We start from the raw sequence: 17765 nt of genomic DNA on the forward strand, positions 1-17765 counted from the left end.
CTGTCGGCCGTCGCCACGCACAGTGGCAAAAGCGTTTGTAGCTTCGGCGGAACCCGCTACTTAATATCCCGGTCACAACCAGACTCGACTGGCCGCGTCGAGACACGTCGTGCAAATTTGTCGCTTCGAACCGTTCGATATAATACCGTCCCGGGAGGGGCAGGAGGAGTGGCTTTCGCCCAGAGTCCCGGAGCATGCCAGTGGTCGACGCAATCGAACCGTACCGAATAAGTGAGTAATTTATTTCAATTTCACTCCAAGCATGGCTCGTCCGGCGTGACATCTCACCGAACTCACTCCAAGGTGTGGGTGGTTACGCATTTTTACTACGTATTTTTCCACCAGCCCGTACCCCCTCTTAGCGAGGATCCCATTTGCATTGCAATGGTGCGGTGGAGGTACGATTCCCACCCGTGGCCACAGGATTCATCGACAGGGCCGACATTGTGCCATTCGGACCTTTTCGATATAAAAGCAAATTGCTCCGCACGACTTCCAGTCATTGTGGGTGGTTTCATAGAGGCCCGAAAGTCGCATCCACGAAATCCGAGTGATTTTTTGTGTGTGCGTGTGTGTGAGTGTGATCGAGCAGTTTGAAAAGTTCCCGAAAATTCGAGATTTCGTTACGTTCGTCGGTCGGACCGGTAGTTTAATTTCTCGCCGAAAGCCGCAGATTCCGTGCCACAACGACAGTGGGCAGTGACCATCTTTCTGCACATACGATGAAATCCTTCCTGGTGAGTTTGTTGATGTTTGTTTCCGGTGGCTTTTTTTCGTCGGAATATGTTACGTATCGCGCTGGAAGCAGCGTAGTGTGCGGAAAAAGTTTTTATTTCGCCTCGGGTGCACTTCGGGGCCACGTTTAGGGTTTCACTGCCGTATAGCTTCATTTCGGCCTGTCCCTTAATTTCGTCGTTTTTTTTTTAATTTCCGACAACTTTGATTTCGCGACCGCTTGAAGCGAAGAACTCAACCGGTATCTCTAGGTGTTTATTTTTGTGGCGCAGTGGCGAGCGTAGGAAAACTGAAACCAAGCTAAAAAAACCATACCAGGACGTGTCGTGTTCCACCCCAGGATGACGCGGGAAACAAACAACAATGGCAAATAATGAACGTTGGCTGGGCGACAAAAAAAGCGCATAATAAAAAAAAACGGCAGAACGAAAAACAGCAACCACGCAAACAAACCAAACATTAATAAATTAAAGTAGCCAGAAGTGAAAAATTGACGAATCGAGTTCCGGCAATCCCGGTGCGTGCGTTTCAGTGCATCATCATGTCGTTCGTTTGATTTTCTGTTTTTAACCGATGGCTGAAATGGTTTATGTGCGCAGTTTCGCTTGCCCTTCACGGGACGAGATTTTTTTTTACTTGTTTGGTTTTATTTGCTATTTGCTGACGATGGTCATTCCGGTGGTGTTTTGGAGGATATTTTTTAATGTTATTTCCATGCTCGAGGGCTCGGTGTGTGCCACAGGAAAAAAAGAACGGATGAGAAGCTGGAAAATATGGGTGTTTTTTTGTGTGCATGTGTGTGTGCGTCGGCTTTCGGTCAACGCACATAGTGAAAGCGAACGCAAATGAAATAGGCATCAGTATATTCGATAATCATATTCACTGGCAGGGCGCACCATTTTCAGTCGATGAAACTTTATTGCGACGAATAAAACTTTTCTCGTGGAAAAACATTACCTCCGTCGGGCAACTGGCGTCTGAATGGCGTCTCAATGTGAAAATAAAATTTTAAAAACCCCTTTCAATCACGCAGAACGCATTTGATGATCGTTCTCAATCAATTAAATTGAAGGATGTAAAAGAAGCTAAAAACGATTGGATAAAACGTATTCGTTAAACCTACACTTATTCTCGGGCTGATATGATTTGCTTTTTCCATTGCATTATTGTAGCGTTGTCACGTTCAACGCATGTGCCATTTATTGAGATCAATAAAAATCCATGCTTGAAGCAATAAAAATCTGGCAATCGTGATAATATTGTTCCTTTCTCCGCTCGCCCTCCGTAAAAAGAAAATAATCATTGAAAGCCATGCCATGCTTCTTAAAGCAGCATCGACCAAATAAAAAAATAAAACCCTCTGTTAACAGATGTTTTATTGCACCGCAAATTCGTACACATCGCTCGCTCGCACGTGTACAATCACGAGCACAAAACGCAAATAAACAAGCAAGCAAGCAAGCTCATAAGCAAACAAACAAGCAAATATAACACAACACGCAAAACCGCGGCTAGAAAAACAATACGCACACGATAGCGGGCGGAATCAATTTCTAATTCTGTTTGCTGCGTGCCGTTTTCCCGCGCCTCGGGTTCGGGAAAATCGGGTTCCGAGCGCACGGGTATTTGGCCATTTAGGATTGAAGACAGACAAACGGATCCTCCCCCCCCCACCTCCCTCCCACCACGCACCGTTGTGGTCGCCGGCTGCTGGATTCGTGTTTATCGAAAAACATCATCACAGAAACGATACCGTCCGTCACCGATTGAATCAACGTTTGTCCAAGCTCGGGTTGATGCCGTTTCGGATGGGAAATAGCAGCGCAATGGACACCGGATTCGAGCGCCGGACGGGCACACAAACACTGCACACACATACACACACTCACACACGTGCAGATCAGGGCGGTTTGACCGTTTGTCGCTGGACATCGTGGAGCCCACGGAAATGGAAAGCCCCGAGTGCTCGGGGAGAAGCGCTCGCTGGAGAGTGGGTAATCGTTTAAATCGGATCATTTTCATATAGATGAGTAACGGCTGTCGCCCGGTGACGTCAACGTCATTTGTGGCCGGGTGCATCAACGGGACGGGACGGGTGGGAGGGGGCAGCGGCAACGTGATTGATGTACCGGGGAACTCGCTCTCCACGCTTGTGGCGAACATGCGAACGTCGCGCAAGCTTCACGCTTGTGTGAATGCTTTTTATATGTAAATATTATTGCCACGATGTGTGAATAAAATGCACCACGTAGGAATGGTGGTGGCGGTCTGACGCTGTGGCAGGAAAATTTGTGGGAAAACTGGAGCCCTAGTGCGGCGATGGAGAGCAATTCATCGTCAAATGCTCGATAGCGACATGTTTGTGGCACCAAGAAGCCAGTTTTTCCGGCATCTTGCCCCTCATTTTCTCAATTACTTATCGATTCTCAAGGCAACCGCAACGAACCAACCGACAGCTAAACGCTTTGAACCAGCCGAGTGGCGGCCAGGCATTTGCCAAGCAGCTCCGTTTACCATTTCAGTTTCGGGGCATAGCTTTTTTTGCATAGTTTAACTAGTTTTTGCCCGGCTTGCCCGCAACGGCCCCCATCCGTTTTGCTGCGGGATGAATAAATCATGCAATCGGAAATCCATTTGTGGTTTAGCCAAACCGTATGTTTTATATGAGCCGGGCCAGCCATCCGGCCAGCGTTCATCCAAGCGATCCCAAAACTGTGCCCAGTTACTGTGCACACGGGGGTATTTGAAATTATTAAAAACACTTTCTGGTGTTCGCAGGGCAAAATTTTTCCTTTCTTGTTGCGTCCCATGCATTTTTTTACCGCAATTTCTGCCAAAGATGGGAGCATTCAACGGATCGCAAAATAAAGGCGTCTTTTATGTACGTTGCATCCATAAATAACTCATCCAAACTGACATTGATTTATGGCTAGCTTCGGCCCATGTTTAAGTAGCGCATCCGGTCGCGGGCCGCGTAATGAGCGTGCGTTGTGGTCGAAAAACAAAACGGTTTTATAACAAATTTACGACTATTCGGTTGGTAACATTGTTCATCTGATGCCCGCGCGCCATCAGCGCGGGTTTTAATTGCATTTCAAATGCATTCCGATAATGAAGCCCCTTTCTAATATAAGCACCGTGTTCGCTTCTGGGCGCTTGATTGATGCGATAATCACCGTTCCGACATAATGCCCGCAATTGCAATGTGGACGTGCAGGGTGAAATTTGCATCGGCATCGTGGAGTTGTAAGTTGTCCCTGTTCACCGGGGACCGAGGACGGTGTGTTTGCCCAGCGTTTCCAGACACGCTCTCCCTCGTTAGGCGGAGTGTTTGGGTGGCGAAAACAGGGTTCGATCATTCTCATCATCGCCCATCGCTGCCTTCACCGAAAAAGAAAGATCGAACCTCAACTCATCGCTTGACGGAAGGCGCTTCCGATTGACTCATCAACTTTTGATTGCAACCGCAATCAGGACCAGTAGCACGGGAATGAACAAATACACAAAGACGGCACAAGAAGAGCAGGGCGGACACAATTCTAAGGGTTGAATGAAAACTGGTTACATCCGACTGGCACGAAAAGAAAAGAGAAAAGATCGAAATCACATTTCAATACGATCGTCGCACGGGCAAGCGGGAATTCTTTTTCAATCATCATTAAAAGAAGCTCAGCAAAACTTGATTATATTTGTACGGCTTGACACTGGGGTCGAAAGGGTGCTTTTCCTTCGCCGAGTTTCATCCTGTTTAACTGCAACCCATCGCCACACGACAAGTCCTAAGTCAATAACTGGGAGCTTGACCATTTGTCGGCTTTAACGGGTCCACTAGTTTTTTTTTTTCCCCCGGACGTTGCGAAGGAAACGCCGAGATGAAACATTTGCAACAGGCCTAACAATTCGCCAACAATTCAATTTGACCACAGAGCACCCGAATCATCCTGAACCACAGCGTTGGTTCAGGCTGAAAGACTAATAAAAAAAAAAGTTACCGTCCAAAACCGTACGTCCATTGTTTGTCAGCGACAGTTCGAAAGGACAATTATAAGCGTACGGTTCGGTAACCAATTTAGTCAAGCGTGACCGTCGTTGGTTGGACGGTTTGGCCGAGGACCTAGATGTCATTAAAATTTCACGCCTTCACACATCGGCGCTCGGGGAAAGGTGAAGTTCGGTTGCCCTCGGCTTTTCCGATTATTCCGGCGAAAAACTATACAGACCGGAAATGACAACAACTCGAACGTAAAAACCACCAGTGGCTCTCAAACTGTTTGTGGAGGAAAGTTGCCACGTAGCACGGTTTTTATCATAGTTTTATATAAATATAAATCCTTGACAATTGGACAAATTCCCCGCATTAAATTGGAACAAAACTATTTCTACTTTGGAATTGTAATTTTTCCAAAACTTTTGGATTTTCTTGAATCAAAGAAAAGCAACAAGCAGTGAAAATGTAGACAAATCGTGGCGGTTCAGTCAAACAGTTTAAACGAAACAGTATCGAAAACACGGTTGAGAATCTCTGCACTCACATCGCAAGCAGCAAAACACACGTAAAAAGGCCAAAGCCGGAGGAAAGTGACACGATTGTGGTCAGTCTTTTCCACGCCACTTAAAACACCGCAACCAGAACGGACGGGCGGACGAAGGACCGTCGCTATGGCGGAAAAGGCGTTTGTATAAATAAAACGGTCCAACGCTTTGCGATTATTTGTGCCTGGTCGCTTTACGGCACGGGCGGGTTTTCTGGAAATTTGTACCAACCCACCGACGATGGTCGATGGTATCATCAAACCGTTCTACGGTCGCAGGGACGTGTTCAAGGATCAAGAGGTATCGACAACACAAATTAACCCATGCTGGAACTGCCGCTGGTTTACCGAATGCGATTGGGCCGGCATCGGTCAGTTCCGAACAAACTCTTCGCTGACCATGGTCTGTTCTTGTCGGAGGAAAGCGTTTTTATTTTCTTTGTCAGTGGCGCATTCTTTTTTCGTTCTGGTTCGCGGGAAAAACTTCACAATTGCTGCTCAGTTTCCGCTCAGAAAAGTACTTCGCAGTTTTATTGTGCGATTCGTCTTCGTCGTACCACGTTTTTCCTCACTTGCATTCGGCGGTTTTCTTGGGGCCCGGACCTACCTGCTTGGGAATCCACTCGGACGTACGCTGGGGTGGTAGTATTAATTTTTCTCCTTCGCTGTCTCTTGATGGTCGGTTTTTCAACTCATCCGAAGGAAAAGAGAGAGAGAGTCGGAAAGGAAGCGAGTAGGAGACGCGTTCCCAGGAATGCTGCTGGAAGTTTTTTTTTCCTTGTTTCCTTTCCTTCGCCCCAACCCAAAGCTCGCCCAATATGTCTTCCTTCCGCGGGATCGGCGCAGCACAGTTTGTCTTGCGTTCGTTCTTACCGCGTTTTAGCCTGTCTGTTTCGGCAGCAGTGGGCCGTTACTCTTCCCAGCCGCCCTTTAACGAACGGCACCACACCCGTTTCGCGGTGATATGGCTCGGGTAATAAATTTCATTTTGGAAACCCATTTTTCCGCCCGACTCGAGCCCGACACTTCAGGCCTTAAGGGGGTCGAGTTTCCTGGTGGAGAAACTTTGGTACCGAAAATGCGGTGGATGGGGAAAGCCAATCAATTGGACCTTGGCGGGGTTTGGCGGATTAACGCCCCCGTAGCACCGGAAGCAAGAAGGGAGCGCGCTGGTCCTTTCCTCCACTTGCTTAGGCACTTTTGCTTTCTTTCTATCAATCGTGCCGGAAAGAAGACGATTTTTCTCTTCCACCGACATTTAAATAAATATGGACTGGAAGCCCATTGTTGTATGGTGTTGTGGGGGAGGTAAATGAGACGGAGGAAAGGTCACAAAAAATTTGCCAAAGCGGATGCAAACTTCCGGTGATTTTTCTTGCCCCAGAAACCCGAGAGCCGGGCGCTGGGAGATGCGATTTTCTTTCACCTTCTTTGACGCTTTCGTATTATACATCCACCCAGCGTTTTTGTTGCTTGTTTGTTCTTTTGTAAATAACACAGTTTGCACGGCGGACGATTCCCAAGGAACTCTTAGCACCGGAACCGTTCCCTTTAGTGCTCCCTGGGGGATCTTTCGGTTCAATTGAAGGGATTGATCTTCGCCGAATCGAAGCGGATTGTTGTTGGTAGCCTTTTTTCGACCTTTCCCCAAACGGTCTCCACTGACTCCATTCAGCCTACAAGTCAACCGATTGAATGTGACAATTTTGTTACACTCGCTGATTAGTCACCGGCATTTCGGAGGTATGGCAGGACGGTAGCAAATAAAACAGAATTGAACTTTCAAACCCATGGCACGTGCACGAAATACGGCAAGGATTAGGGCAAACCGGATTGTACCTGGAGCAAAGAATCGATAAATGTGTTTTATGTATCATTTCCTCGGCCCACTGGTTTTAATTCGACCCAACAGGGAGCACACAACAAATCCTAGCGAAACAAAACAAAGGCTTCTCCTTTCTTGGGACACATTTCTTGGGAGCACCGATCTGTTCCTGACCGTCGGCGTCGGGTGAAATTTGATGGCACCTTTTGTTTTCGCTGATTTTATGGATCGTTGACCGGTTCGCAGTATTTTAGGTGCAATTATTTAGCTGATTTTATTTCACTTTTATGTTTACGGCTATTTCATTCTCCTACACTTTTTTCTTTCAATCTCCTCCCGTTCTTTCTGGGCTCACAAACTTTTCCAGCCAGTTCGGAAAACAATTTTCAAATTGGTATTCGTAACAATGACATGAAATCCTTTGGGAGATCGTTAAGAGTTGAAAAATATAGCTTAATCGATAATTATAAACGGGATAGGATAAGTGTACAGCAGAAGAAAAAAAAGCACATTTTAAACTGTTTCTTTGCAAATGAACCTTTTGGTTTGTGTAAAAATAAAACGGTAATTATTGAAATTATGGTGAATACTAACTTTGGCTAGTTTGTATGTTGCTATGCTATTTTATTTCATTAAAATGTTGGTCTACACTCTAGAGGTTTGACCAAGTAAAATTTTAGTAAAATGTTAAAAATATGATTATTCTTTCGATACAATTGTTGTTGCTAAATATGATTCTGATTTTTTATGATTTCTATTCAACTTAAATTGATTTTGTAGAACTATCTTTCCGGTTTTGATGTACAGAAAGGCCTCTTATTGAAGGTTAGAGAAGGATATTGGGTTATTCACAAATATAAATCGTTTTTTCAAATGCACAATTTACGTATTACAAAAGCAATTTAAGTCTTATTTTGTGCCTGTAGCCCAAGCAAGTCTCTACCCCACTTTAAATGCCTTTATATCGGTTGTGGATAAAGATTTTAAGCGCAGAAAAACCATGCCTTCCTCGTGGAAAGCTCACGAATAAATTAATCCGACACATTGATGCAAGAATAAAAGCAAACCAGCCGAGTCACCGGACATCCCAGTTAGGTAATGGAAGCCACAAAAACCGTTGACAAACTCTGGCACGCAGTCCTGGTGCGCTGCGTTGCGGTAGTAGCGCAGCTCAAATCATGTACACAGCGGTTGACAGTGTTGCAATAATGCGAAACGATGTTACAGTGCGTTTTTGTCCGGCGGGTAGCCCGGCGTGACATGGGCCCGAGCGGAAAACAAACCGTCCCTGACAGTCCGAAGCCAAAACCGGACGGCGGGCGTAATGCATTTTGCACGCCACCCATTCGGGTTCCGGCGTCGCGCACGCCGTGCATTAATTGGACGCGCTTATCGATGGCGCGCAGCACCGAAGCGACGACGATGCGATGGTGTCCGTTGATAGGATGAGTGACTTTCTCATGCCATAATATGCAAGGCACCCCATCGCCGGTCATCGAAGGGCCCCCGGGAGGGACGACAACAATGCACCTTCAAACGAAGCAGCGATACGCAAAACTATCGGTGGCTTTCCGACATCGACGAGGAAATGTTCAATCCGAAAAGCAAAAGGCTCGGTCACCCATCGCTAGCGCCGCCGGTAAACAGTATAATGCAAATTTCAAACCGTGCCTGCCCGTGCCACTCCACATTTTCCAGTCGTTGGTGAGGGAAGGTTGGCGGTGCAAATGGACACCAATTCACTTCCGCTTCTTGCGCAACTACATAAATTGGGTCGGCTTCGTGCACGACGCTGCAATAGGAACGAAACTGACAGGTGTTTTAATGCACGGGAAGCTGCATTCAATTCATTGGCATCAAACGTGCAAATGGGCGGCCACGAAGGGGGAACAGGGAGCCGGCGAGAATGGCAAGCACGCCGGATGCTTTATCGTTCGCCCGGAACGAGGCTCACCGCCAACCAAAAGCTCGGAACATTTCTCCACCCCACTGGACGGCCACCAATAAACCTGGGGGGAAGCTTAGCGAGGATTTGTTGTTGTATTGAATGCATTTAAATATTGGTTCGTTTTATCTCATCGAATTTGACAACCAGCTACGTGAGCCATCAACCCAACTAAATGGGTTGAACTGGTTTTTATGATTCGGTTTCAGACCTACACGATTTTTTAAGTTTTAGATTTTTTTACAAAGTGTTTCAACCCGCTGAATTATGATCAGCCAGCGATAGTAGCCCTTTTTAGTATTAAGTGTTTTACTCGAGCAAAACTGCAGAAGTTAATTATTCAAACTATAAATACTTCAAGAATCGAGAGTGGATCCAATTAACTTGGTGGTATGAGAACTCGAACGTTTTAGTCACATCAGTATCAAAAAAAAAATTTAAAAAAAAAATCAAATTGTCAAATCAAATTGTCAAAATTTACAAAATGAGGAATGAGGAATAACAATGAAATTTGTAGGGTTAACTAAGAGTGTTAGGGCTCAAAAGTCTTACAAATTAATCATTAAGTCTTACAACTTTGCTGTTGATAGTTACACACAATATTGATGATAATATAGAGCAATTAAAATCAAGAACGTTTTATTCTGTTTTCATTGAAAAAATATTTTGGGAAACCACAATGAAACTTAAAGAAAATAAGGTATTATGTTTATGCGTAACGCGACGTCGCCTGACAGGCGCTAAACTCCATGCAAAAAAAAATCTAGCGCGATTCGCGCGACATCGCGCAAGGTTTTTTTTATATGGAGTTCAGCTCCTGTCAGGCGACGTCACGCTGTAGTGTGGACCCCGAGTTAGACTTTGTGTGTGCCTATTGCTTCTCATTACATGCCATATGCCATATACATAAACGTGCCATTAACAGAGTTGATAGACGATGATGGGAATCCTCTGCACGTTCCACAATCTAACAATCGATTTGCCATCTTGTTTCATTTCAGATTCTCTTCGCCTGCGTCGTGTGCGCCATCGCGCGCCCCGAGCCAGAGCCACCACGTGCGCGCATCGTCGTGCCTGCGAAACAGCAGCAACTTCCTCAGTATGAGTACGGGGCGCCGAAACCTGAGTATGGTCCACCGGCCGAAGAGTACGGTCCCCCACCTCCGGCCGTCTACGGTCCACCGGCCCGCGAGTATGGACCACCGCCGAAGCTGATCACCAAGAACGTCTACGTGCACGTGCCGCCAGAGGAACCAACGGAGGTCATCAAAAGCCAGGTCCTTGAGGCACCGATCCCGAAGAAGCACTACAAGATCATCTTCATCAAGGCCCCGGCACCGCCGGCGCCGATCAAACAGGTGATCCCACCGCAGCCGCAGGACGAGCACAAGACTCTGGTCTATGTGCTGGTAAAGAAACCAGAGGAACCGGCGCCGCTCGAGATCCCGGTACCGGAAACCACCGAGCCCAACAAGCCGGAAGTCTACTTTATCAAGTACAAGGAAGGCGAGAAGGAGCCTCACAAACAGTACGGACCACCCTCCCCCAGCTATGGTCCCCCGTCCGGTCCGGCCCGGTATCAGCAGTTTTAGGATCTAACACTGCCCTCTCTCTACTGCTCAGGAATCCGCTGCCGAGCCGATCCAGAGCGTTGTTATCGTTGTTATAGCACTAGATTTTAAGCCTCAAAATGTTTGAATACGGTGTTGTAGTTTCATCCGGATGAAAGTGACAATCCATTAGTCGGAAGTCCGACTCAGATGGATTGAACTTTCATGTTTTCAAAACTCGAGTCGGAAATCGCCACTCACAGCTCCACGGGGACGATTCGCAACCTTTAGTCGTATTGCGTTGTGCAAGACAAAGCGAATTTTAATTGAAATAAATATCCCATCTCTCTCTCGTATCCAATGCTATTTTCTTGTTTCGTCCAACAACCAAGCAGTCCTTCACCTGCCTCCGAAAGCTAACCCTTCGTGTGAGGGTGTGCACTCCCTACGATCGAGATTATTTTGCATAGATTGGTCGTTTAGTTTTTCCAGCTTTCCCCCAACCTTAGCACACCCATCGGTTGGAAACCCATTAATGTGTCTACTCCTGCACAAAGCATGTTCGAGCCACTTGCACGTGTTTGCTTTTGTGAGCATGTCGTTGCGTGTCCTGTTTTGCTTCGGCGACGGCAATGAAGGTGGTCCTCGTGTGTGCAACCATGTTTGCCTTCTATTGTACCTATTTAAGCTTGTTTCTCCATTTTCCCCAGAACCACCTAGTAACGTGCCACTGCGTTGTTCCGCCCTGCCAGACATCGTTCCATTTCAAACAGCAATTCAAACCTAGCACGCTCCAGATTCCCCCTCCTTGGGGAGAGATGTGCTTTTATCAAATGCCATCGTATAGCATCTAAAAAGAAACTCCTCTGTAAATATTGATCTTCTATCTATTTGAAGTGTCGTCGAGGAAGGTGGTTCGTGTCGGCTTCGGTCGCTTCGGTACACGTGAACAAATGGTTCCCATCCGGTACCTGTCCATTTGGGAATTATTTGTACATGTGCGACACTGTTGAGATTGAATAAGAAAGAGGAGAAAAAAAATAAAATAAAAAACTTCTTACTCTCGAGAGAAACCACGGTGCAAAGGAAGTGCACACCGAAAAGGACACCACATTACATACATTAACGCTTAGACAAGGAAAGCAGGGAAAATAGAATTAAGAAAAATAATATAATGCGTGTTTCTTGTCCCTCATTTAAAACCAATTGCAAAATCCTGTTGGATAAAACAATTTTATGCGATGATCTATCGCTATTTTTCTGTATGATTAAACGATCACCAACGGTAGTATGTTATTTTTTTTTTATTACGGTCAAGTATGTTATTTTCTTGAGTGAATTAATGAAACAAGGATGTGTTTTCAATCAGAATCGCATAATTTCGAGAAAACTCTGAAAATATAAATGTGTCAATAGATCTTTAAATACATTAAGCATTCGATTATTCGAACACAACCATCGAAAAAAAAGAAGATCGAACATTACAACTTTTAGCGTCTTTGAAGTCATATCCTGCAGATTTTGTTATATTGTACAATGAAAAATTATTCATTTTTCCCAACAAAATGCTGCTAAAGGCAGACAAATTAAACTTTTTCGTTCCGTTTCAAGTATATGATGCGCATCGAAATCGCGTTGAAAAACACATGGCAAATTTTCCTAAAGGCAATCAGCGGCTGTTGTCACAGGATTAACGCTTCGTGTAAAAGCTTGATTGATGTTGAATTATTAAGCGCCAATGTCCACCAGCGTTCATCAGACGAATAATGTACAGAACACTGTGGCAATGATTTACATTCCGGCCACAGACCCAGCAGAAAACAAGTGTATCCGATGTCCTATTAGTCAAAGCACAGAGAGCCGGTCTATTAATTAAAGTGGAATTAAGTCCTCCATATTATTAATGTACTTCCATAAATATGTCCAAGAACCACCGCTCAGACCCGTTTCGAAGCAAAGGTGTGTTGCGCATTAGTTTCCAGAAAGAAAGGGAAAACAAAGTCCCGAAAATGTGTAATACTTACCGTCATGCTGTTCAACAGGAACGTTATCGTGGCACCAGGTTTTGACGGTGGGGTCGAGCAGTTGGCCCGCAGTATGTCACCTGGGTCGTACTTGGTGTGTTCCGTCCACAATGTTGGCGGCGAGTGAGGCAGTTCTACAAGAAACAAGGGGAAAGAGAAAAAAATTGTTAAAGGAAGCAAAGAACACGTTGGTGTTTTAGTACAACGCTTTAGAACGACAACAATCGTATGCCATCACCCATGGCAACGGGCTATTAGTTTGGGCTCATAACATAACGACAATCATTTTCAGCAGGCGTCGGATAGCTACGTGTTCAGTCAGTCTGTTTTCGGTGACCGATTGGTTAGCGTGGCCATACGAACTGGCTCCTCGTTTAAGCTGATGTCCAGAATGGGTCTTCTCCAAGAAATCTACTGTCCGGAGCAGATTGTTATACCACAGGATTTCCACAACACCCTGAAACAGTACGCCAAAGGTCAGTATTTTCTATAAGCCAATTCTTGAATGTAATACTAACATGCGATGTTTCTGTGCCATGCCCATTTCAGCGGTCATTAGAACGCAGCCGTTTGATTTATTGCGGTGGTCTGCTGCTTATTTCCGATGTTTGGCTCTGAATGTACGGCCCCCGGTGAAGCCTCGCTTCGAATCAATCGTGCGAAGTGGTGCTCTCACTAAAGGAATTATTCGTGTTCTAATCGATCAGGTACTTAAAGCATTCCACCCATTCCAGTGATAAGAATACCACCGAACGTAAGTTGGATGCAATGTTTCAATGCAGTAATGTGCAAGGAAGTAAATCGCTCTGAGTTACAGAATTTTTAAAATTGAAGAGAAACGTTATTCCCATACGAATAGCAATAGTTGAAAAATTTTCATATTCATATACTCGTACTCGAGAACTTATTCTGTGGAAAATGTCTTATTTCATCCCTAACGACGTTTGGTTTTTCTACGGCGTTTAATTTCCCTTCCAAGTGATAAATTTTATTCAAGCGGATACCATACAGCCTGCTCCGTTATGTATTCACTACGATGCAACTGCAAGTCGTGTCCTCTTTCTCTGTAGCTACAGCTTTCGTTGAGCACAACAAAATGCAAAATTGAACAACTTGTTCGTAGGACAAAACGTTTCAAAAGATTCGTCTTATTGCTTCATGGATGTTAACATTCACAACCTGAACTGTGTGTAACTGAACATTTGTTGTTTTCTTATATTGCACTTTATCGGTGCTTTCTTTCCCTCCTTACTCTCTTGTTGCTTTCCAACGCTATGGTCTTGGCATCCCCAACCGTCGTCTTCCCGGAGGAATCAACGGCAGCTCGGCAAAGGCTATTACGTGCAAAAGAAGATACTGCTGGAGAAGTGGGAAGGTTTATGTCTTCCGGAAGTAAGAAACAGTGTTTTGCTGGTCTTTAAAAATAAAAACAGCAGTGGCAAACTCAGACTCACACACGTCCGTGGCCCATTTGCACGGTCCCTATATTGCCATGTTTAACATCCCTCCGGTTTGCTACTGTTGGACCTTTTCCCTATCTAGTTATTGTAACAAACACTATTCATTCCCGTTTCTCTTCCGTCTCCACTCATGGGCATCGTTGTCCGTTCGCAACTCGCCGAGGCAGGAAGACTTATTGAATGTCCTGTCGCTGTTACGGATGCTGAATTGGTCCCAGCTACACTGGTTGAAGATTGTTGCCGTGTTCATTGGTCTGCTGTGTAACGTAAGTAACCGGTTGGGAGAACTCAACGCAGGGTTGTGGTAATGCGACAATGGCGGTCCCTTAATGGTACCGATGACACTCAATTATCTCTATTCCGACACGAGAGCGAGAGAACATCTATATGTATACATATACTGCTCCCGAGTCTGGATCGTCTTGTCACCCGTTCTCACGCATACACCCCTTTTTACGGCCAAACTAATCCTACAGAATCTTGCGGGAACCGCAGAAATGATCTGTGAAATGCTGACCGAAGATCCGGATGGTGGTGCTGCCTCGGTGCCGCTCTGGATGTTCCAAGAGTGCTTTGTTGCCGTGGCCGATTTGGACTGCGGAACGGCGCAAAAGTTCGTCAACGGGCGGAAAGTTCTGTAAGTTATTCTACCACTGCAGTGACACTAGTCAACCGCTTCCAGTTTGCTCCTGTTTTTCATAACGAAATTTTCTGCTCACTATCTCGGCCAATGTTAACAAAAATGAAGGGACGAAGATACTGGCGCCCTGGAGGAGGAACATTTACCGCCCACACTGCCGAAAGTTTTGTCAACAATTTCATTTAAAAATGCCATTATTGACAAGTACCGCTCCGTGCTGGAGGTAAGTGCTGTACGATCTGCCCCGGGTTTACCCCGGTTAAATTTCCTATTTCTAACTTGTGCACTGTGCGTACCTTGGTGTTTATCTAACTTTTCGTGTGTAGCAAGAACCCGAACGAGGCGCTGCACCACCCGGCTCTGGCAACGTCGATGACAATGGACAACTTTCCCAACCATCAGCCGTTCCCTCGAGGCTGGAATCTGACTTCAAGTTTCTAGGCGACGACACTGACGTGCACGAAGTGCTACGCCGTGCGCCCGATTTCGATAGCGTGATTGTGCTTCTCAAGAAGCTCCGAACGGACGAGGCACAACAAAGTATCAACGTGGCGAAATTGTCAGAGGCCCAGCTTGACCGGACCCGAGAACGTTCTAGGCAAATCGAAGACCTCAAGGCAACGCTCAGCGAGGAGGAATATTTCAAGCTGAAGGAACAGGAACGGCACGAACTACTGAAGGCAATGGGCCCTCCCTGGCTGATGTTGTATCTCTTCTCGCAAGACTGCTCCCGAACTAGATCGTTCAACTATGTTGAACAATCGTCCACGTCCATCTCTGATGGATCGGTTTCGGTTTACTCGACGGAGAGCATTGCTGAGGATGATTTCGAGGCGAGTCTCGGTAACGCGATTGCGCCAGAACGTCGTCGGAAATCAAGCTACTGCCTACCGGCGACTGTACGAGCCAGAATGAGCGTCAGCGCCCACTCAGCCGCCGCCGTAGCGAACGAGGTACTCTCGAAAGTAGTGTGCGCAATCGACCAGGCAATTATCGATGGTGAGTGCGAACTGTCGGTGGGTTCGATTTCCGAATTCTTTGAGCAAAAATCGAACGCCAGCGATGACTTCCTATCAGCGGCCGATCACGAAAGGCTACAATCTTTCCTGAAAGAGGCCGAAACCCGCGAACTTGCAGTTAACGATCTCAACGAGCTGTATAATTTCTTTGTAAGCGAAAGCTTCAACTGTGCACTTCAGGGCAATGGGCGCGCACAACCTGCCGACAATACCCAGGAGATTTTCCATATCTTTGGCGAAAGCGGCATTGAGGTGGATGCAAATCTGTTGGAGGCAAAAATATCGGATAACATGATTCTCGGGTTAGTCTCACCGCCTCCGATAGACGAACCCGCACCAACTTCATTGCCCGTTGTTGAACAACCAGAAAACAGTACGTCGGTGGCAAGCGAGATAAACCGATTCCTTGGTGCCGTGTCTCTTTCCCCACCGGTGGAAGTACCGGGCGTGCAGGAAGGAACGACTCAAACCGAACCCATCGAGATTGCCTGTCGGCAGCGTAAAAAGCCTTTCATTCCATCGGCAAATGAACATATCGCGTACAAGTGCCAAATTTCTCCAATACCAGGCATCGGTGCGCCGCTCGATGTGCAACTTCGCGATAGGTTAATGGAATATCTGTCCCAGCGTGCAGCGGAGCAGCAAGGGCTGATCTATCCGCGCAATTTCCGGGAGACATTATGCCCGAAAATTGATTAAGAACCTAGCAAAACGGAACAACCTCCACATGAGACACGTAACGAGGCGGAGTCGAACGATAATGGTAACTACTAGCAGACGGACACATTTATGAACCCATAGACGTGTACAAACCCATGATCATTAATCAGTCATGTTTATCCTGCGGTTGCGAAATTCAGAGGTACCATTATTTACACATATTATGGGTTAAAGAGAGTTTTTTCGATAAACCGCAATAAAGTCTACTCCTGATTCAAATTTCAAGGAAAAACAGAAAAGCTTTCAGAAGTAAAAAACTGGTACAGGCCATGGATCGCACCATTATTCAAATGTAGTTGACGTATTCATTTTCACACTCAAAGCAAATCCACACGCGGCCTCACACGCGGACTCAAGAAAATGGAATTACTTAACGCACTTCAGACTGCTTTTACCGAAAGCTACTTCGCCCAGTATGGTGAATATGATCCACTTTTTCGAACACGTACTGTAATGTAGAAACTTTGCACTCCTTTCATATATTTTGTTAAAAATGTTTGCGCTTTGTATAGCTGTCACTCGTCAGAATGAAACTCATTTGTATACATCACTCATATATGTATTTCCTCTCCCTCCGAGCAAACAAGAAACACAAAACCTATCCCAATGATAATACCATGGGTTTAAATGTTGAAGGAAACTTCCGTAAAAGATACCTCTTTATTCAATGGCTATTTGATGCAGCATGCTAAAGAATGAAGGCCCTTAATATGAACGGAAATCGTAAAAAGGAATAGCGTTTTACGGTCACTAGATTCAGTACAAACACACCAACATAAATTATATAGTCAAAATGACTTCCCAAGGACGGAAACTAGCTGCAGTAATATTGTCCATTCCATACCGGGGCTCTTTTTTAACTTGGTTTGTTTTCCATTCGATTCGGCTCCACCATGGAACGGATTTCGCTTGTTTTTGCGGACATAAAATAAGACTGTTGTAAGGATCCGTGTTTTAAGAGCCAGACAAAGACTAGCGGGTGCTGGTTTTTGGGCACAATGTAAAACAAATTATTAGCAAAGAATCAACCACAAAGCTAGAAAATAATAGGCCATTTGTATGGACCATTGTATCACTATAAAAAGAAAGGTTAAATACAAAGGCGACTGAGTGGAAAATATTATGATGCTCATTACATGCATCATGCTGAAAAATAAAAGAACAGAATGGTGGAGGATTGGACGTTTTTTAAATAATGTAAGTTTTGAAATAAAATCTCGGAACGCGGTACAACATACAAGCAGGGAATAGTACACAGGATACAGGAATTTTCTCTTCTAGCCATTATACATAATAAAATTATCATACTCATGAT

General features: G+C 45.5%; 3 protein-coding genes across 3 annotated transcripts in view; 2 read left to right on the forward strand and 1 right to left on the reverse strand.

The window, feature by feature from the left end:
- LOC131259676 (uncharacterized) overlaps positions 1-17765 on the reverse strand; it is a 111718-nt gene that overhangs the window by 52503 nt on the left and 41450 nt on the right. Inside the window, exon 4 of the mRNA XM_058261236.1 lies at positions 12612-12745. Within this exon, the coding sequence (XP_058117219.1) occupies positions 12612-12745 (134 nt within the window). The remainder of the gene's footprint in view (positions 1-12611; positions 12746-17765) is intronic.
- On the forward strand, positions 10030-10629 carry LOC131259679 (uncharacterized; the record flags this gene model as incomplete). Its single annotated transcript, XM_058261239.1, has 1 exon — positions 10030-10629. A coding segment is annotated over one exon (600 nt), but the record flags the coding sequence as incomplete, so codon positions are not given.
- LOC131259669 (uncharacterized) lies at positions 13003-16429 on the forward strand. Its single transcript, XM_058261221.1, has 7 exons — positions 13003-13087; positions 13161-13318; positions 13935-14003; positions 14239-14337; positions 14548-14708; positions 14820-14934; positions 15038-16429. The coding sequence occupies exons 1-7, from the start codon at positions 13003-13005 to the stop codon at positions 16427-16429; spliced, it is 2079 nt and encodes a 692-aa protein (XP_058117204.1).

Source organism: Anopheles coustani, chromosome 3, assembly GCF_943734705.1.
Source record: "Anopheles coustani chromosome 3, idAnoCousDA_361_x.2, whole genome shotgun sequence".
NCBI classification, from domain to species: Eukaryota; Metazoa; Arthropoda; class Insecta; order Diptera; family Culicidae; genus Anopheles; species Anopheles coustani.